The sequence below is a fragment of the Lissotriton vulgaris genome, chromosome 2_1 (genome assembly GCF_964263255.1).
Source record: "Lissotriton vulgaris chromosome 2_1, aLisVul1.2, whole genome shotgun sequence".
NCBI classification, from domain to species: domain Eukaryota; kingdom Metazoa; phylum Chordata; class Amphibia; order Caudata; family Salamandridae; genus Lissotriton; species Lissotriton vulgaris.
The window spans coordinates 1,002,231,155-1,002,253,784 of record NC_141687.1 but is presented as its reverse complement, the minus strand read 5'-3'; the positions used below and the strand labels follow the sequence as shown (position 1 = coordinate 1,002,253,784).

Below are 22,630 nucleotides of genomic sequence, written 5' to 3'. Positions count from 1 at the left end.
TGTCAGTTAAATGGCCCCAAACTTGGCATTTAAAGGGATCACTTTGTGGAGAGCGTTTTTACATTTTCTGTTTCCTCTGACCAAAATGTAGCGGTGCGAATAACTGAATCAAACTTACCGATAAATGGATACAAAAACTGCAGTAATGAAACCAACAGGAACCCAATAACTCCAAAGGCTTTGTTGACCAGAGACTGGTAGGTATGTGAGCCTGAGATGTTTCCCCCTTTTATCAACAATATGATAGAGTAATCTGTCAAAGAAAGGTGTAATTTAATTAACATACCGAACAGTGTTAATCTTTTATGTCAGAATAGTTCACGTTGTACAGTTTTTATGAGCTATCATACAGTGCTAATGTTAAACAATTACCAGTAAAGGAAACACATATTTCCTGCTGAAATGACTTATGAACTAGATCATATTTGATAGGTATTATTGAAATAAATAATTCTGAACTATTTAACATTTCACTGTCAAAAGCATAGAATAAATAATCAAAAAGAAGGAATGAACCCCAGTCAGCCAAAAAGCGTACCTGAATGACATGAACAACAAGTAGATTATTCACCTCAAATCCTGACACAATATGATTAAATTAAAAGTAGAACACCAATATAAGAAGTGTAACGAATAATGGCTAAGATATTGATCCACCACAAAAGACAATGTTTTGACAACGGCTTTTGTCAAAATATACTTACGATTTGTGTATATTATGATCATATTCATCCATGAATAGAAATGCTAATTATATTATATGTAATCACAAATGTATTAACTGTTTATCAAATATGAATACTGTTTTCTATTTGTTTGAAGCTTCCTGTGGCATTGTATTAATCACACACTTTTCATGGCCCATAAGCCAAAATGCTCAATGTTGTACACTGCACATTTTCAGTAGCATAATCTGGCTTTAAAACCAGGCAAAGAAAGCTGGATTTTTGTGAGAAGAATTAAGCTAGTATTGCTTTTTCCCTTCCAGGGTGTTCTGCGTTTCTTTGAAGGGAAGTGTCTGGCACCAGCACATTAGATACGTTTTGGCTCAGAACAAGTTCTGTCACATTGACTGGTATTGAGAGAAATTGTGTATTTACTAGCTCGGTTGTACATATTTTTAGGTTTTAGCTCTAACTGATCATGTTCTAGTGAGGGCCCTAGTCAGTTAAAAAAGACAATTATCTTTCATTTTTTCTTGGTGCCTGCTATTTTTGATTAAACGCTAGCTTGACTTTAGGCATCCTGAAGGATTGTGTTCTATTTTTAACACTGTGCAACACTATAAAAGTTGCTATACATCTTCCTATAACGTTTACCATTTTCAACTAAGCATGAGGTGATCAAACAGCAAAAGACCTCCATTTTCACAAACAGATGTTATAGCTAACTGTTATAAATGGGGGTCTCTTGTTGGCAGAAGTAGGTACCTTTGTCCAAATAGGTACCCTAGCTTCTAGTCAGGGTAATGGGGATACACTTCTAAAATAACCTATGTTCACCCCTTTGGTAGCTTAGCAGGAGCAGACAGGCTTATCTCAGAGGCAGTGTGTAAAGCATTTGTGAACACATACAGTAATACAGTGAAAACACTACAAATGGACACCACACCAGTTTAGAAAAATAAGTAGTGTTTATCTAAACCAAAACAAGACCAAACGACAAAAATCCACAATACAGTAATAAAAATATGACTTTCAGATGGTGGACAAAAGTTCAGTTTAAAGCAAATTGCAGATGCAACAGTTTTCACATAAAGTACCTTGGATGCGTCATGCAAACAAACAAAACGGGCCGCTGGAAAGGTGATGCATCAGTTCCTTACACTCAGGGAACGTGATGCGTTGGTTCCTTGCTCCGGGTGAGGTGATGCGTCGGTTCCTTACTGCAGTGCAGGGGAGGTGATGCATCAGTTCCTTACCGGAGAGGAGGTGATCCATCGATTTCTTACTGCGTGGGGAGGTGATGCGTGGGTATCTTACTGCATCCCCCAATGATGCGACAGACTTGGCGCCTCGATGCGATGGGACGATCTGGGACGATGTGTGGATTCTTGCAGCCTCTCATCAGGTCTTGAGTCGGAATCTGTGTGTGATCTCGGACTTCGGAAATCGTTGCACTCAATGCGGCGTGCAGTGATTTATCGAGTCGCGGCAGGCGTTCGATGGTGTCTTCCTTGGCATCCTTGCAACACTACTGGCCAGAAACAGGCACGGATGTGTCATGCTTCTTCGATGTTGCGTTGATTTTCCAGCTCCCAGGGGAAAACAGTTCTCTAGAGGTCCAAAACAACAGCAGGTACCTCTCGCAAATCAGAACTCCCAGCAAGAAAGTTCAGTGGAGCTGGTGGGGAAGTCTTTGTGTCCCTGAGACTACATAACTGGCGGCAAGCTCAGTTTTAAGCCCATGGAGATCTTTTCCTCAAGCAGGTGACAAAGCAAACATCAAAGTCTTTTGTTTTTTTCCTTGGCAGCAAGTAGCCACTGCAGGCCAACCCCAGACAGCAAACAGCACAGGGGCAGTATTCTGCCTCAGCTTCTCCTTGACAAAGGTTCCTCTTGATTTCCCAGACGTGATCTAAAAGTCTGGGACTCTCTTTTTATACCCCAAAACCCTTTGTTCTCTGAAGGCAGAGAGTGTCTGTACCCAGCCAAAACCAGTTCTGTCCTCACTGGTGCAGCTTCCTGGCAGGAGATGGAGACAGCATTGTTGAAGGCAGACCAGGCCCATTCAGGCGAAAGATATTCTCCTCCCCTATTCTAAATGCAGCCCAGTCTAATCAGCCCAACCCTGACGCATCATGCTCTCTGGAGCCACTGCTCCTCCCCAGTCCCTGTCATCCAAAAGCCAGACATGCAATACACAAACGTAGCAGAGGCATACTGGATGGCTAAGTAAGAAAATACCTGCTTTCTAAAAGTGGTATTCTCAAACACAGAATGCATAGAATCACCCTCACTAAAAGATGCATTTTAACATTCTGAGTTCAGGCATATCAAACTTTAACTTCCTACCTTGTTCTCAGGGTCAGTTATGTTTATAAGATGTTATAAACAAACTCCCCATTCTGCCCTATGGGAGCAGGTAGCCTTGCAATAGTGAAAAACGAAATTTGCAGTATTTCACTATCAGGACAGGCCACACACATCAGAGCATGTCCTTCCTTTCACATACAATGCACCCTGCCCACAGGGGTACCTTGGGCCTACCTTAGGGGTGACTAACGTGCAAGAAAAGGGAAGGAGAGGGACTGGCAAGTGTGTGCACTTGCCAAGTCGACATGGCAGTCCTAGACTGCAGACAGGCCCTGCAATGGCAGGCCAGAGTTACATTTTACAGGCAGCTTCTGTGGGTGGCACAATCAGTACTGCAGCCCACTAGCAGCATTTGATTTACAGGCCCTGGGTACAAACAGTGCACTTTAATAGGGTGTGACTAGTAAATCATATATGCCAAACATGTAATCACTAATCCGTAACAACAATTTACAAAGAGAGCGCCTGCACTTTGGCACTGAATAGCAGTGGAAAAGTGCCAAAGCATCTAGACCAGCAAAACGGAGTCCAACATACAGCAAAAACACAGGAGGCAAAAGTGAAAATGCACGGGAGACCCACACCCATGGTGCCAGGTCTAACGCTAATGCGATTAATATATTAAATACCTACACTCATCTTCAAATGAAGATAATAATGCAGTAAAGGGGAGAGCATCTTTAAGCCAGTCAATAAATACCTCTGAAAACGCTTCTACTGAATTAGACCATTTTAGATGCCCCTTTGTTCCCACAAGTTTCTAATGAGTTGAATCTATTCTGATTAGGCATCAGCCTGACAAAAAAGGTTTATAAATTGGTTGAAGGTCATATATATACTGGTATTATTAATAGATATTTACACTAGTGTAAATGATGAGATTTAAAACAATGTTTGGATTTTATTGTACCGGCATGACTACCTGTATCAGTAGCTCAAACCAACATACTTTTTACTCATGGAGAACCATAGACACCAAAGAAAGTGTTCAAAGTAATTCATTAAGAAGTTCCTAAGTGTTGACTGTGTAACTGTATGATGAACTGTATCACATATGGGTTATGACTGCAAAGATACAATTGATTACTTGGGCATACGGCACATCTCTGCGTTTTCAGAATGCAGAGCGTGGAGTTAGCACCGCCATGCTCTGTCATATATTTGTACATATGCCCCCAGGTTTTCCCTGGTCTTAATTTTGGTGCTGCACCATATTTACGCCACCCTTGTAAATATGGGTCGGCGCCAAAATCAACGCGAGTTGCGGCAGAACTCCCACCGCAATCCCCATTGCACACCCCTTTCATGCTAAGTATCGCGTGAAAGGATGCCTTATTTTAAAGGCAGAGTTAAACCATGTTAAGTGGCTTAACGGCACCTTGCAAATAAGGCAATGCCCGTATTGCCATAGGAACGTCATTAAAAGTGGCGTCCCTGTGGTGATAGGGGTTTGAAAATATGCCCCCTTGTCTTTACATGCCAAACGAGGAGCAATGTTTAGTTTCTTCTCGTTTTTGCTGTTTCTATGTGCACTGCACTGTGCAGTACACATAGAAACAGCAAAACACCATGAATAATTGTTTATATGTAGGAAGGTGTCCCTTACTGCACAGCAACAATCATTAAAAAAATTACAATTTGCAACTTCTCTGTATGCTGCACAATGCAGCAGACATAGTGTGAGAAGCTGGCCTGGTATATTATGTACACTTATGTAAGTGGACACCTAGCGCCAGCACAGACAACCCCTATGGTAATTTAAGTGGTCTTAGACAACCTTAGAAAGCTCTCTTAGTGGTAGCTGTGGAGAGCAGCCTTCAGGCTTAGTCCAGAAGGAGTGTAAAGCAGCTTGTTTTACCAGAATGCAATGGTATAGTTTAAGTGAAAAGAACCACATCAAGTATATATAAAAATATGTATTTATTATATAATACTCTCTAGTACATTCAAATATTTCCAACACAGAGATAAATACAATGCACACAATACTTTAGCAAAGAAACACAGTAAATAGCATGTAATACACATTGGACCCCAAGGGGGGACCAAACCATATACTAAGAAAGTGGTATAAGAGCCATGACTCGGATATAGACAGTGTTGAGAGGATGTAGAAGTGCTGGGGACCCACAGAACTACCCAAGGTAAGTAGATAGGGACCCCACGGAGAGCGTGTGCAGTGTGGGAACATGACTGTGTGCTCCGTACAAGTGTACTTGTAAGTTGTGGTAAAGATTAGGGACCCTTCCCAGTGGACACTTAAGAAACCCCATGGAAGACAGAAGGTTGGAGAGCCACCTCACCCGCGGATACCCTAGTACCCATGTTACCTACACCAGAGAAGCCGGGTGCATACTTCTGAAGGGGTGTCGTAAACCTCCGTCGTTTCCAATGGAGGACTTTAGGAAGGTGCTGCTGCTGGAAGAGGAGAAAGTGCCCAGTGGAATCCAAAGCTCGATTCTAGGCGAGGCTCATCTACAAGCAGAGGATACAGACTCTATGTCACTCAGGAGTGACCAGGAGACATGGAAGACGAATTTCCTCCAATGTCGGGTGTTGCAGGATGGGTGACGAGGACCTTGACTCTGTAACTGTGCGGACCAGGCAATGCTGAGGAAGTTCAGGAGCCATGCACAAACTGTCCCAAGTCTGATGTTGATTGCAGAGGGGTCGGTGTCCAGGGGGAGCACTGACAAGCCTTGGCAAATGCAACCCACCCAGAAGTCAAAGAAGGTGCAATGTCGGGACCAGCAAGGTCTAGGGGACTCACCAAAAGCAGGGGTGTCAGGACTGGCCCAAGCAATCAGGTGAGCCCAAGAGAAACAATGGTGACCCTCAAATGGATCCACAGGCCGTGGCACTGGAGTCGCGAGAGGACCTCAAGCAGTTCACCAAAAGATTCAGGCCATGATGCACAAGATGTGGTGTGGATGAAGATTCTGGTCACAAGAGATGCTCGAAGATGGGCCTACTTGGAGCCCGAAGATTTTCTTGGAAGGAAGCCAACAAGCAAGTTGGATGGAGTGCACAGGGGTTAGGTTATTGCAACCCCCCACAAGGGATACTGGCCTCAAACTTGGTGAGAGGGCAGGGCAAGCCTCGGGAACTGTGGAAAGCCATCACCTGTGTTTGCAGAGTCCAGGGAGTCCGGAGGAGCTCAGGATCTGCAGACTGGTTGACTTAGTTGTAGTGCCAGTGAATGCAGGGGAATGACTCCTTCACTCCAAGGGACATTTCTCCAGGTGTCTTTGATGCTTCACAGGCCTTGGAAGGTTCCTGTAAGATGCACAGGCACAGATGATGCAGCAGACAGGAAGGGAGTCGAAGTCAGGCCCAAACAAAAACAAGCAAAGTCCAGACTGCCCAGACGGACGAAGTAGAAGTGGTGTCTGATCTGAATCTTATCCCACAACTATTCTAGGGCCCTACACCCAGGTATGCCCTTAAGTACCGTAGAGAAAGGTTTAGGAAGAATCAGGGGAGGGTCTGGACAGAGGGGAGGTTACTCCCATGTCCTTTGTCCAGTTTCGCACCACAGCGGGGGCCTACAGCTCCCAGGACTGGTTTTAACTGTACTATGCATGGGGACACCAAATGTGCCCCCCATTGCAGAGTGAGTGGCGCTAACAAGCGCACCCACCCTGCCCCAATACACTAAATCCTGTCTGGGAGGTGGTTACACCTCCCTGCGACAGGATGCCTATTGTTCTGCCTTCCCCAGCTCAAGCTTGGCTCAGCAGCAGGAGGGCAGAATGTGTCTCTGGTTGGCAGAAACCATTTTGTGATGTCCAAGTCTGGAATACTGGTACCGGGGACATGGAGAGCCTAACGGAGGGCTTTCCAGTGCTTGGAATCAGGTATGATTCCAACATGTTTGATACCAACCATGATAGGATTTGTTGAAGCCAGTTTTGAGATGGTCATCACGTAATTACGCGATGCCCCTCTATATTGTATATGGCTGCTTCACTGACATCCCTGGAGAATGGACTCCCTAGGCTGTAGGGGAGTCCTGCTCATGCAGGGGCACCCTCTCACTTAAAACCAAGCACCCTGCCTTCAGGATTTAAATGGCCTGCTATAGGGTTGACTTATAGGTTATAAGGGGTGCTAGCACCAGTTTACACAGGCTGCAATTGCATGCCTACAGTTCCATTTTGATTGGTCTCTCATGGGTGGCATAATACATGTTTCAGCCCATGGGAGACCTCTGTGGTACCTATGCCCTGGGTACCTAGGTACCATATACTAGGGTCTTATAAGGGTACCCCAGTATCCAATCTGGGATGTACCTAAGTGCTGAACACAACAAAATAGGGAGAAAGTAGAGGGACTGGGGTCCCGATTAGCAGGATCCCAGTCAGACTAGTGTAAACACAGCTTAGAGCCAGGCAAAAAGTGGGGGTAGCCATGGAAGTAGATCCTACTTTCCTACACATAGGAGTTACAAATCCCCATTTGTTATCGTCTATGTGAAGGAAGGGACACCTGCACATAACCAATCTTTCCCCCCAACGTAGGCCTTCTTGCACGATGGTGAAGGGTGCCTGCATTGGTGCTAGGCAGTTTAATTTAGCGCTAGGGGAAATACTATTTTGGTAAATACTGTGCATCCATTTTCTGAATGGTGGAGCGTGGTGTTAGCAAGTTTTTCCTAATGCCAGCTCTGTCATTCTGTTGTACATATGCCCCTAGGAATTTGAAGATGGAAGTGTTTCTCATTTCAAGGTGCATGGTACTGTTCAGCTACTGCAAGTATCAAAGCCAAGTAGATAAGTCCTTTAAAATCAGTTATTATCAAGACTAACAACCCATTATGTTTCAGTTCTAATGTTAAACACTAAAGAAATTAAGTTATTAGTAGAGAGGGGTTGAAGCCCCACTTAAATAATAAAAACAATCCTTGTCACGGTGAATTATAAAAGTCACAAAATTAACCTGTGCTTATTCCTCTAGTAGCTTGGCACAAAAGCAATGTGTAAAGTGTATATGCAGCACACAAACAATAATAAAGATAAAACACAACTCAAGAAAACTCCCAAGTCAATTAGAAAAATATTGTAAAGTTCAGTCTGACAGCGACGGAGCGCAGATCAGATACAGCGACAAGGTTAATCTTGCTGAAGAGTTACGTACTCAAGTCTTGTATGCAAGGTGGTGTTCGCATTGGCTGGGGCCACAATTAGGTGGCTATTGGCACATGAAGCTGGTCGAGCATAGTGGAGGGTCATTACAGCAGTGCGAAGAGCGGGTAGTCACCAGAGCTTTGCATTAGTTGATCATCGCAGATAGTCGCTGCCCACATGAAGTGCAGGTCTTGAGTTGCTGATTGTCGCTGCCGGTGTGAAGAGCAAGTCTCGCTGGAGCTTCACATTGCCATTCGTCATGTGCAGTAGATTCTCCACACGAACAAGTCACACAGCGATCACGAGGAGCCCACACATCCTTTTTTTCAGGAGTAGTTCTCACTGATGCCAGCCAAGGATCCAGTGTGAGGGGCACCTTTGGGGATCAGTGCTCACTCCAGCAGAGACCAGGAGTAGGGCTCGGGTATGTCCAGGCAGGACCAGTTGTAGCTGGTAAGCTGGGCAGTTGCAGGGAGTTTGTTATGTCCCTGTAGCTCACACAGGTCAGCCAACTGAATTTTGGAGTCCCTCTCAGTAGACTGGGTTGAAGGCAAATATTCCAATTCTTCTCCAGTCAGCAGGGTTTCCCCTCTTCCTCAGTCACCAGGACAGTTCTTCTTCTTCTGAATCTTCAACAGGTCCAGGAATGTTCTGATGAGAGGTTCTGAAGTACCCACTTCTATACCCCATACCAGCCTTTGGGGATATTCTCTAACTTACCCATCAAAAATGGCCCTTGCCAGTTATTTCCCTGGGCCTGGCTCCCAACTGTCTAGGGGGACAAATGCAAGGGAAGGCCTGGTGTTACGTTCCTTTGTTAGTGTTGCATGCAGAGCCCTTTGAACTGCAATCAGGGCAGGATACATCTACTCCTTATCTATCATGTCAGGGAGATCCACTTCCCTCACACCTAGGTGTTCTTTGTTCCATGTCTGGAAGCAATACTCAAAACAAAACAGGAGAACCATTCAGAGTCATGTAACCCAGGGCATAGACAAAAAGGCACATTTGGTTTAGGGCATAAAAATACCAGCCATCTAAAAATGTAAGGGAAAGAGAAACAGCTGTCGTTGCACTCAGATTATTAACACTAAACAAGTGAACCAAAGAATCTATAAATATGAATTTTTAGTGTGCATCCTCTGTGGCGGTACTACCCCCACCAATATTAAATCAGTGAACCTACTAGGACGAAAAAAGTCTTAGACAGAGTCTGCACTACTCGTGCGCTTCATTACTGTGTCATCAAAGTATTACCACTGTATTAGTAATGGATAATATATTAACATTCATTCATGAATCCTTGTTTTATTCGTTTTTTTTGCTGACATTTTCTTTTTCTCAACAAAATATCTTGCAATTGAACATCATAAATGCTGGGCGTGAATCACTCTAGCCCAATGCATTTCGGGTGCATATTACACCCTTCCTCAGGGGAATCGTCACGCCCTAATGTCAACCAGATTGAAAGAAAACAGTGTGGGTTCTCCCAAATAATCAGACTCCGAATCCACTATGCACAAAAACTGGTAAAGGTACTATGAGTCCCTGATACCACAAAAATCCTGGCGAGATGTGTCCAATATCATTCTTAACGAAGCCAATGTACACTGCCCACATTAACCTGTCAATGTCTTGAGTTGAAAAGGAAACAGGGAGGAATCATGAAGTGCTTGAATTCCGTGTAAAAATAGCCAGTCACAGTGTGCCCGGAGAACGTAATCAGCTGTCAATTGTGTGACGCTCAAAAGTGTTCAGACACCTTTATTCCTTGTGCTCAAATAGTGAACCGGGAAACTGCTACACACCGCGTTTTAAACTCTTCGCCTCATTCCTAACATGCACCCGTACGGTCATCTAAAAGTGGCATTGCCAGAATAGTAACTTAAAATCTGACTTTACCATTAAAGAGGATGTAAATTACAATTCATTAGAGGGTAAACATCACTTCTCTAACTTCTCCAAATTAGAGGCTAGTACTTATTAGGTGTAATAAGGTAACTCAGTGTTGGCCTATAAGACAGTTAAGCCTTATAACAGAGTGGCCCATAGTGTGGTGGTCATTAGTTTTTTAATTTTCAAAAATAAACTCCCATTCCAGGAGTTTGTTTTAGAAAAAAATGGTATGATGGCAGTGCCTGTCATTGTTAATTGTTGTCCTGGTGATGAGGTACAGTAAAAAAAAAACTAGTAAGTCCCCATACAGGGTCAGACTGGCCTACATAGCAATAATTACTCACACTAGGTACCGTCTCTACCAAACTACAACAGATGCATGCAGCTATTCTCACGGAATATGTCAGAGGGAATCTAGCTCCACAAGACCTCATTGTCACTAATGCCCCATGCCTGTTCCTTGATAATAAAGTCTTTAAAAAGAATTGGTCCTTGATCTCATGGAGATGCACGTGTGATTGGCTAATTGAATTGGTCAAAACAGTCAAGGAAGTAGCTGACCAGTAGCTAATTGAGATACAACTGGAGTTACAGATTAAAGTAACTGTACAGATAACTATGTATAAGAAGAAACTGGATGAAGTAAACAAACTCCTTGCAGAGACGAGAGGGGGTATTCTTAAATACAAAATCAATAGATGAAAAAAGGACATGGACAGATTCAATCACAAGAAGGTTTATGCTTACATTAATGATGACTATGCACCATCCTCTGAAGAATAGCAACCGGAGAGCAACAAGAGGTTCGAGAGAGGGGACAGATGAGTGGACTTCAACTCAGAAGAATGGAGTACCTCAGGAGATTCGGATTCCAGTGGATCCAACACCCCTTACCAGCCAAGGAGCTGACAACAGAGAGGACGGTTCAACAGACCACAAACACATTTTCCGACAGCCCCATGGTGGCCAGCACAGCCATGGGGGTGTCCAATGCAACCTGTCTATCCTATGCCCTTTGGAGTACCCAACTATCTTCCTTATTTAGAGTATGGCCGTGGGGGACGAGGACGCAGGAGAAGAAGGTCCAGACCAGGGAACTGATAAGAGACCCAGAGGGTACAGTGGGAACCCGCGATCGAACAACGAATCATGAGTAGCATGACCTGTGATCCTTCGATGAGCACTGTGATGACCTGATTATTAACCTCAGCATGAACGTGCTGACATCTTTGGAAATTGATGTTTTGAATAAAGGTCTAGGATTGGTGCCGACCCACCTGGGTGATGACTTCTTAATCTGTGTTGAGATGTCCCAATTCTTTAGGAAAGTTCTCTTGGCCTTCTTCTTAGCAGAAAATACACAGATGGAGGACCCAAATCAAGTTACTAATTCTGGTCTTAAACAGAAATCTACTTTTAATCCTCCTCTGCACCTGGTTCCACCAGAGGTGGAGACTTTTGAAAAGCAGTTATCAAAGAATTTGATAAATTGAGACCCACAGTGAAGATGCCATTTTTCAATCTCTCCAAGAAGGAGTTACAGTGCCTACAACATCTGGTTTTTGAGCTGGAGATAGTCATTAAACCAACAGATAAAGGTGGGGCCACTGTTATCATAGACCAACAGGAGTACCGAAGTAAATGTTTTCGCCAACTCAATGATGAAAAATACTATCAGCGCCTAAGTCTTGATCCAACCCCCAAACTCATGACCACCATAAGCACAATGGTGGATGAGGCAGAAGCCAAAGGCTGGATTACAGGACGTGAAGCCAAGTTTCTGATTCAGAAAGAACCAAAGATAACCTATTTCTTTGTGCTACCCAAAGTACATACGGTCCCTAGACCATCCCTGGGTAGACCCATCATCTCGGGTATAGGTTCATTACTTTAAACGTATTCACAATTTGTGGATTGCTTCCTACGGTAACAGAGATGCCGTCATACTTGCAGGACACTAAACACATATTGAATATACTTACGGAAATGCCTTTCAACCCAGAGACTCACATTTTAGCATCCTTTGATGTTGAATCATTATATACAAACATTCCACAGGATGATTCTCTTGAAACAGTGAGACAAATATTGAGCCAACGACGACATGATGATCTAACTCCTACTTCATTCATGTTGCAATGTGCCACTCTAAAGAGAATTTTTTCCAGTTTGAAGAACAGTTGTATTGAAAGGTGAATGGAACATTGATGGGCAGTACTTTTGCCCCAAGTATGGCCAATCTATACATGCATAGTTTTGAAGACAATCCCTTTACATCAAATTTGAAAGTTTGGAAGAGATACATTGACAAAGTATTAGTGGTGTGGAAAGGCTCGATGAACTCCCTTTTGACTTTTGCAAACTGGTTGAACACAAGAAATGCACATCTAAATGTTTATGTGTGAATCTAGCAAGGTCTCTTTGCCCTTCCTAGATTTATGCCTCTACCCGCAGGACGGTGGAATATACTCTAAGTTGTATAAGAAGTCAATGGCCCAGAATTCTCTACTGAACTTTACCAGTTTTCATTCACACAAACTTAGACATAACCTCCCAGTAGGTCAGTCCCTTGGGTTGCGGTGGAACTGCACGGAGGTCAAGAAATTCAAAGAATATGTAAACAAACTAAGCTCGGATCTGCTCCATCGAGCATATCCTACAGAGCTAATACAAAGAGCATGCAAAAGGGCGAGGAATAATAACCAAGAATCCCTACTTGATGCATACGCACAAAGCCCTATGGATCGCTTGGTTTGTGTAAGCACTTAAAGTCACCTAACTGACATAGTAAAGAAGTCCATCAATAAGAACTGGGCAGTCTTGAACATTGGTGAGAACCAGTTGCCTAGACCTCTCTGTGCCCTGAAGTGGAGTAGGAGTATTAGGTATATGCTAGTCCATAACTGTCCACAGATTTCAGCAACTCAGACAGGTCAACACACCTTGTGGTCCAGGATGCAAGCTAAGAGCATTACCCCTGTGGAACATGCTCTGTCTGTCCCTTCACCTCAGCCTCAACATCTATAAGTTAGGTCTTAATACGCCCTGGGAACTATGCAATCTGACGAACTGCAACGCGGAGGGAGTCATTTACATGTTACGCTGCCCGTGTGATTTGATGTATATGAGCATGACCACCCGAAAAGCTAAACAAAGGACAGTCGAACATCGGAGCTCCATAAGGTGTAAGAAAGACAACACAAAACTTACACTGCACTTCCCCAGTATGGGTTACACAGAGAATGACATCCGATGTGACCCATTATACCCCGCTAGGGGTCGAATAGAGGGCAGAGGCATGTTGACCCAATTATAAGGGTATATTTGTTGGTAACGCCAAGTTTTTAATCCTGCCCCAGGGCACTGCACAATAAAGTTATTTGGTATCCTGGAGACAGTTTTAACATTTTTAACACAGTTATTTTTTTATTTTTGGACTCTGCCCCTCTCTCACCGTGTATTTTGGTCCCCTCTATAAAACAAACAAATAAAACACCTCAGCTTCTCTTCCATTCCTTTTGGCGAGTTGAAGCCCACACTTGGGACCTTGTGGTCCCAGTGTGAGGAGGGAACCCTATGATGAAGCATGTCACCTTTGGTTGAGTGACGGTTCTCATCCTTAAAAAGGATCCCCCCCTATTTTGCATAACACCCTTGATCTTTCCCTTGACATGAGTTAATGCAACTGTATCTGTTGTAGTTTGGCAGAGACCGTACCTAGTGTGATTAATCATTTGGATAACATACTGTACCTGCGACAGAACCACCAAACCTCCAAGGACCGGACCCAACCACCTTTGCTGCATATTCCTCAACACCCACTCCGCACGCAAACACTCTGTCGAGCTCTGGGACCTGCTTGACACCTCCGCCCCAGATGTCGCCTTCCTCACCGAAACCTGGTGGAACGACTCCTCAGCGCGAGGAGGAACAGCCATCATCCACAAGTCCACCCTCAAGGTCTCCACCCACGCAGACAACACCCTCCACACCGCCGAACACCTGCACTTCCGGATCCACACCGACCCCAACACCACCCTCAGAGGAACGATCATCTACAGATCCCCAGGACCCCGGGCACAGTTCAGCGAATCCATCGCCAACCTCTCCAGCAACCAAGCACTCGCCTCCAAGGACTACATCCTCCTCGGGGACCTGAACGTCCACCTCGAGAACAACAAAGACGTCAACTCCGCAACCCTGATCAACAACTTCACCAACCTCGGCCTCAGACAACTCATCACCTCACCCACCCATGCAGCCGGCCACACGCTTGACCCCGTCTTCTCTGCAAGCCCCCACGTCTCCTTCGGCCACACCACCGAACTCCAGTGGACCGACCACCACTGCGTCCACTTCACTTTCAAGAAACCTACCACGCACCACCGAACCCAACAGCTGCCCCGCCGCTGCTGGAGCAAAGTCACTGGAGACCAACTGACCACTACCCTTGCCTGGAACCCACCCACCGACCCAGACGCCGCCGCCCGCAACCTCAGACAGTGGATCGACGACAGTGCCAACACCCTCGCCCGCTCAAGATACCCTCCAACAACCACACCAACAAAAAAGCCACCTGGTTCACCAAAGAGCTCCAGACGTCCAAACGGGCATGCCGGAAACTGAAGAAGAAATGGATCCATGAACGCACACCGAACAGCCACACAGCCCACAAAGACACCACCAACTCATCAGACTAGCCAAGAGATCCTCCCTTAAAGACCGCCTGGATAAAAACGCACACGTCAGCAAAGAGCTATTCAGCATCGTGAAGGAACTCTCCAACCCCAGCGCCAACACCAACGAAATCCCGCCCTCACAACAACTGTCCGATTCACTGGCCACCTTCTTCTACCGTAAGATCGCTGATATCCATGACAGCTTCAACTCCATGACCACACCAACTACGCCAGACACCACCCCCCTGCGAACACCACCAGCACCAACCGCCTGACCTCCTGGTCCAACGTCACGGATGACGAGATACGCAAGGTCATGAACTCCATCCACTCAGGATCTCCATCAGACCCATGCCCACACCACGTATTCAACAAAGCAGACACAGCCATCGCACCCCAGCTTCGGAAGGTCATCAACATCTCCTTCGAGACGGCGACATTCCTGGAAAGCTGGAAGCATGCCGAAATCAACGCCCTCCTCAAGAAGCCCAAGGTGGACCCCAAGGAGATCAAGAACTTCTGACCCATCTCCCTGCTCCCATTGCCGGCGAAGGTCATCGAGAAAATTATCAATATGCAACTGACCCGCCACCTCGAAGACAACAACATCTTAGACCCGTCTCAGTCCGGATTCAGACGAAACCACAGCACTGAGACAGCCCACATTGCCGCCACAGACGACATCAGATGCCAACTGGACAATGGCGAAACATCAGCCCTCATCCTCCTGGACCTGTCAGCCGCCTTCGACACGATCTGCCACCGCACCCTAAAGACACGCCTCCAAGAAGCCGGAATCCAAGAGAAGGCCCTCGACTGGACCACGACCTTCATCTCCGGCAGAACCCAGAGCGTCCGCCTCCTACCCTTCTGATCTGAAGCCACCAACATAATCTGCGTTGTTCCCCAAGGCTCATCCCTCAGCCCGACGCTGTTCAATGTCTACATGGCCCCCTCACACAAGTGGCCCGCCAGCACGACCTCAACATCATCTCCTACGCCGACAACACCCAGCTCATTCTCTACCTCACCAAGGACTCGCACACCGCCAAAACCAACCTCCACGAGGGATTGACGCCCGTCGCCGACTGGCTGAAGAGCAGCCGTCTGAAACTAAACTCAGACAAAACAGAGGTCCTCATCCTCTGACCCACACCTCAGCCTGGGACGACTAATGGTGGCCGACCACACTGGAAGCAGCACCTACACCCACCGACCATGCACGCAACCTAGGATTCATCTTCGACTCCTCCCTCTCCATGTCGAAGCAGGTCAACGCCATCTCCTCCTCCTGCTAAAACACCCTCCGCATGCTCCGCAGGATCTACAAGTGGATCCCGACTGAAACAACAAGAATGGTGACATAGGCCCTCGTCAGCAGCAGTCTGGACTACGGTAATGCACTCTACGCGGTAATCCAAGCCAAGCACCTGCGTCAACTACAACGTATTCAAAACGCCTCCGCCCGACTGATCCTCAACATCCCCCACCGCAGCCACATTACCCCTTACCTGAGAGACCTACACTGGCTCTCCGTCGACAAGAGGATCACCTTCAAGCTCCTCACCCACGCACACAAAGCACTCCACATCGCCGGACCAGCTTACCTGTACAGCAGACTCAGCTTCTACACCCCCACCCACCAGCTCCGATCCGCCAGCCTCACCCGTGCCACTGTCCCCCGCATCCAACGAACGACCTCCGGTGGCAGATCCTTCTCTTACCTCGTCGCCAAGACCTAGAACACCCTTCCTACCCACCTTCGGCAGACCCAAGACCTACTTGCCTTCAGAAGACTCCTCAAAACCTGGCTCTTCGAACAGTAGAAGCACCCCCAGCGCCTTGAGTCCCTCGCGGGTAAGTAGTGCGCATTACAAGTTCCTTGATTGATTGATTGAACATGACATAATGTGTATTTGTAAAGCGCACGTTCACCTGAGGTATCATGGCGCTGAATAAAAGATGTTTATTGTTACCCAACTCAATGGTATGGTAGATAAGGAGTGGTACGCTCTCCTGTGCTCCTTTTTGAGGGGCTCTCTCCTTTACGAACTTTAGTGTGCATAAATAACTATACAGCAATCAGGCATAGACTGATGGACTGGTCTGACGAGTCAGTGTATGGGCTGTTTTTTGGCTGTTTATGGGCCTGTTTTATGGTCTGCTGCACCAGTTGTTACTGTTAATTTCCCTGATATTAAAACAAAGATTGCCTGCAGCAATCTCAAATCTATGCTGTCTTCACATACCTTGCAAAGTACTCACACTGCATGCCCTTTATAAGCTCAAAACTGCTTAAACTTGCAATCTGGGACACATTTTTAGCTATCTGATTCGCTAATGGGGCCACTTTTATTCTGCTGCCTAAGCCTATTTTCTCTCCCTGTCTGACCCTGCCCCCACACGTGGGAGAAACCTCCTATTGTGTGGGGGTTATAAGATGTTCCCTTTTCAAAAAAAAATATCCTGCTTTGTTCTTTAAAAATGCTGTGACCACAGTTCATGACAATGTTAATCGCTGTCCCTAGGGATGGAAGGGTCAATCTCCTCCACCATTCCGACAGAGTACTCTCTGTCTGACAAAACTCAGCCACATAATATCATGACATTGCAAATAAAAAATTACAACATTGCTCGTACCATTAGGATAGCAGCACAACCACTGCCCACTAACACCATCAGCTTAGGAATTTGCCTCCGGGTCCTCCACAACAACAATCTCATTAACATCTGAGTAATTGTAATTGCATTTAGATAGCACTTACTACAACTGACGAGGCATTCAATCGCTTTTCGGCGAGTAGCATGTTACTCCAGAACCCAAAAAGTATTGGTGTTGAATCTGTATATGCAAATATGAAGTTAATTTGAGCGGTGAAGATGTGAGTCTATTATTTGGATTGGAGAGATAGAAGAGGGAAGGCTTTACATTTATATAATGCTTGGTACCCCGATGAGGCTTCAAAGTGCTTTTCATCAAGCAGTGCGCTGCTCCAGAACCCAAATGGGATGAGTAGAATGGATGGGGGAAGAGTAAGAGAGAACGGTTTAGAAAGGCTTTTTTTGGAGGTCTGAATAGTAAAAAAGGTTAGAGAAGATGCAAGGAGGGGTAGAGGAGGGAAGAGTCTAGAAAGGGTTATTTTGGGGATAATATTAGTAGAATTGGGGTTTGGACGAGTCAGAGAGGGGAGGTAGGGGATGTACTGAGAGAGGTATAGAGTGAGAAATAGGGTAGTGCATTGGAGAGAGTAGTAGAGTGAGGTTTGGGATGAGTCAGAGAGTGGAGGTAGAGGATATATAGAGCGAGGTATAGGGTAGTGCATTGGAGATGCTGAATTAGGAGTAAAGTAATAAATATAAAGGTCTATAAGTAAATGGAAGGTTTATATATATATATGTCTACGTAAGGTAATATATCTAAATTTAATTCGTATTTAAGAAACTCAGACTTTGAAATGTTGCTGTACTTTACGCTAATTTATTTTCTTCTATAAAAATGTTTTAGTTCAATAGCAAAGCAATCGTAGATTGTTATGATAAATATTCACTTATTTATGCAATGACCTATATAATATAAACATAAGTAATATGTACATTTAAGTAGACCTAACAAATAGCTGTACATTTATAAATATGATTATTATACACATTTATACAAAGGAATACACATATCTAGGTAGACATATATATTTCAAATAAATGCTCATATACACAGGGATATGCTGTCTAGTTATCTTTGAGTATGATGGTTATGTAAGGAAGAGCAAACTCTTGAGTAGTCTTCTGAAGATAAGGCAGTTATCCATGGATCTTATGTTTGGTGGTAAGGAGTTCCATAGTTTGACTGCTTGAACAGAGAAGGATGTGCAACCTATGGTTTTTTACTTGTATGGTGGGATTTTGAGGCGAGGTGCTAGTCTAGAGCAGAGGTTCCTTTGTTGAATGCATTTGGTGATTTTATTTCTGATGAAGAGCTGCCCTGTTCCATGTATAACTTTGTGGGTGATGCAAAGCAGTTTGAATGTGGATCTTCTGGCAACTGGCAACCAATGTAGTGGCTTCAAGGCAGGGGGGATGTGGGCTTATGGCTTTATATGTAAGAGAGTCTGGCAGCAGAGTTCTGAATCTGTTGTAGTCTTTTCATAGTTGTTAAAGAGGATCCTTGGTAGAGGCTATTGGCGTAATCGAGTTTAGCTAGAATAAGAGATATAGTAGCCTGGAAATGGAAATTGTGTGGAAATTCCAGGTGGGGGACGATGTGTAGCATAGTTTTTACATAAATAAAGCTGGATCTTGCTAGTTTGTATACTTGGTCATTCATTGATAGCTTGGAGTTCATGGTAATTCTGAGGTTTCTTACTTCCTTAGATACTTTAGGTGGTGTTCCCAGATAGTCAGGCCAGGCAGCAAGTGGGTCAACATTTTTCTAATCACTACATGTGAGCATTTATGTTTTAGAAGCATTCAATTTGAGATGGCTTCGTGGCATCCACTAATCAATGGCTTTGAGGCAACTGAAAATGTGTGAGTTTCCAATGTCTTTGGGGTTTTCCAATTTCAAATACTCTTTATTTCGGTAATGTACCATAAAAAAGATTCACATTAAATATTAAAATAGAAAACCAAACATTAAAAACAATATGGGCATGTTTAAAAAAGTGATAAGACAAATCAATGCAACATTAGGATAGATATAAAATCACACAAGATCCTTACAGCTTCACGTAAAAGGTAAAAACGACTCAAATTACACAACTAATAATAGGGGTAAGGCAACTTTAGGTAGGGATTTACTAATATTCTATTACTGATTTCTTATTATCCAAGCATGAAACAAATATCTGGATATGGAAAAGACCAGATAGGGAGTTGTGTCAGCTTGGAAAATCCTGATAACTTCCTTATACCTACTGACACCCAGCTTTCGGCAAATTGGAATAAGCCATTTGGCCCACGGTTCTTTGTACACTGGGCAAAAAAAGAGCAGGTGTGGTTTGCCCTTTCTTAACCGCTTCTGCGCTACCGCGTTTTCCCGCTGTGCGCTGGATTTTCAAAAATCGTGGGTTACGTGACAAAGCCAGTCCGTCATGCGTGTAGCGCAGGTAACGCCCATGACGAGCTGGCGTTGTCATCTGCGCGGAAGTGGTTAAAGCCACACAAGCAACGGTCCTGGTCTATATGATTTAAAAGGCTTGGCCATTTTGATGCAAAACATTTGAGGGGCAGGTTTCCATGTCGGAGCTGAATGTATATTTTTTTAGCTATAGAAGCGATTTTTTTTTTAACCCCTTCACAGTAATATTGGTTCAACAGTTTGCTGGGTCATTCCAGAGGGTATCTAAACCCATCCCCATTAAGGGTTCTTTCACATATTTAATCCATGGTAACTTAATAGCGTTTGTATGTCTAAATATTTCCACCAGCCCATTTCGATAGGGCAGAAGTTCAGGTGTGGCCCAGATTCCTCTCCAGAAAATTAATGGGCGAAGTGAAATCTTCTCTGTAATAGATCTGAGACCCAGATCAAGCCTCAATGGTGCTACAGGAGTGCTGACTTGTAGGCACAGAATTTGCCTGATAAATCTGTTCTCAACCAATTCAATTTTCAAGCTTTATTCGACTATTAAAAACAATCACAAAAGCGTACAATAAAACACAATACAAACATTATAATAAAACAGTAGCTCAGAAATGAAGAATTTAGGAAGATTTAAAACACCAGACTTTTCCTATGAGAAATGGCTTTGAGTAAAAAAGTAGCAGTAAAAAAACAGGTGTCTGCAGAGTCAAGTGCAAATAATAATTCCATGGCTTGGGTAATAGTATACACTGATAATCTTAAAAACATAGGTCTGAGATAGAGACGACGAAGATGCATATAGAGTGGACAAATAAGCATGAAGTGCCGAGTACTTTGCCTAGTCTGACCATCGCAAGGACAGGGGGAATGGCTAGGAACTTTCATCTCAGGGAAGGCAACTAAATTATGTACTATACCAAGTCTGAGACGTGTCAGAACAAACTGATGGGACTGCTTGGTTATGAATTTTAAGTACATAGGCATGCCCTTTCCTTCAAATTTAGTGGTGTGATAAAATACATAGGTAGACATGGTAGCACACTTTACCCTGCGCATATCAGACTTAGTTTGGATGAAAACATCTTTGAGTTCCTTTTTCAATACAGTAACGGCACAATAGGGATCCTTAATGATGTCAAAATTAAATACCTTGTCATAAGTATAAGAGACATAGCTTAGCCAGGGAATCTTAAGGACTTTGTCCAACTTCAAACAATCAGTGATAATCTTCCTAGAAAAAGTAGTCTCTTCTTTAGCCCATATTGACCTCCATACCATGAGGGGTCTTAATCCCATAAGATCAGTCAGATAGTTTAAACAGACTTCGCTATGGCACAGTACAGTAGGTGCCAAGGGAGGTAGGCAAAGCAATCTTCTAAGGAACCCGTTCTCGGTATTTTGCAGTGTCCTATGCTGACTATAGCCCCATATACCAGAACCGTACAGAGCAATAGACGCACATCTATGCCTGTAAATGTCTACCATATCAGGTATACGGCGGCTTCCTAGCTTTGCAGCGAATCGAAAAATACCAGATGAGCTTTTGGCCATTCTACCATTAACATTTGAGATCTCCTGGGACCATGTCCCCTTGTTGTTAAAGGTAACACCGAGGTAGCAGAACCTATCCACTACCTCAATAGTATGATTGTTAAAATGGAACGGCATAACAGATTTCATCCGTTTACCACAGGCCATAATAAAAGTCTTGGTGTTATTTATTTTCAATTTCCTCACATTAATAAAATCATAAAAAGTATTCATAAGTTTCTGTAGCCCATTTGGAGTACGCGAAAGGAGCACCGTATCGTCGGCATAAAGCAGAACTGGTACGGGAAGTCCACCGACTTGAGGGGAATCCGCCTGGACCTTTTTGAGTTCAGATTCGATGGAATTGATAAAGAGGGAAAATAGCAGGGGGGCCAGTACACAGCCCTGCCTTATGCCTGACTTAACCCTGATTTTCTCGGTACATTCACCCGACGGACCAAAACGTATCTGGGCCGACAGCTTATTATAGAGACGAGCCAGAAAGTGAATGATTGCCGGGGGGGCGCCCATGGCCGATAAAGTGCACCACAAGAGTTCATGGTCCACAAGGTCAAAGGCGCTCGAAAGATCGGCAAAACAGAGAAATAGGGACCCTTGTTTCGCTCTCGTATATTTCCCTATAAGGAGGTCAAGGTTAAGGCACTGCTCCGTAGTCCCTAAGCCTTTGCGAAAACCAAATTGGGATTCAGCCATGATATTATTTTCTTCAACCCACTCCTCGAGCCTTATAAGGAGAACCCTGCTCATAATCTTCAGGGAGGAATCAAGAAGGGAGATAGGGCGATAGTTCTTAGCCTCGCCTCTATCTCCCTTCTTGTAAATAGGTAGAATTAGGGATTCACTCCAAGTAGGAGGGGTGTTCTCCAGGACTGATGCATTAAACACCTGGGTCAGGAGTGGGCACCAGAGACTGGGGTTAGATTTGTACAGATCTACCGGTACCCCATCGGGTCCCGGTGCCTTTCCACCTTTACTCTGGCTTAGGGAGATAACCACCTCTGGTAGGGTAATAACCAAAGGTATCCTAGTCTCAGACATCGGGATAGAAGGACCGTCAGAGTCTCCCCCGGGTGGATTAAAAATACCAGAAAAATGGGAGACCCAATTGGCTTCGCTAACCTGCGCTGATAGTTTGGGAAACTCTTCATTGGCAAGGAAAGGACTATTAACCGTAGACCAAAACAGCCTACTGTCCCGTAGCACCGATGCTTGGTTCAGGGCATCCCAGGCAAGTTCCCTGAGTTCCTGCTTCCTACGTACAAG

The 22,630-nt window shown here is 44.6% G+C and overlaps 1 protein-coding gene across 1 annotated transcript in view; it reads right to left on the bottom strand.

Annotated features, from left to right (window-relative positions):
* Positions 1–22,630, bottom strand: part of SLC38A11 (solute carrier family 38 member 11) — a 501,004-nt gene that overhangs the window by 456,959 nt on the left and 21,415 nt on the right. The window contains exon 2 of the mRNA XM_086954209.1: positions 119–253. Within this exon, the coding sequence (XP_086810335.1) occupies positions 119–253 (135 nt within the window). The remainder of the gene's footprint in view (positions 1–118; positions 254–22,630) is intronic.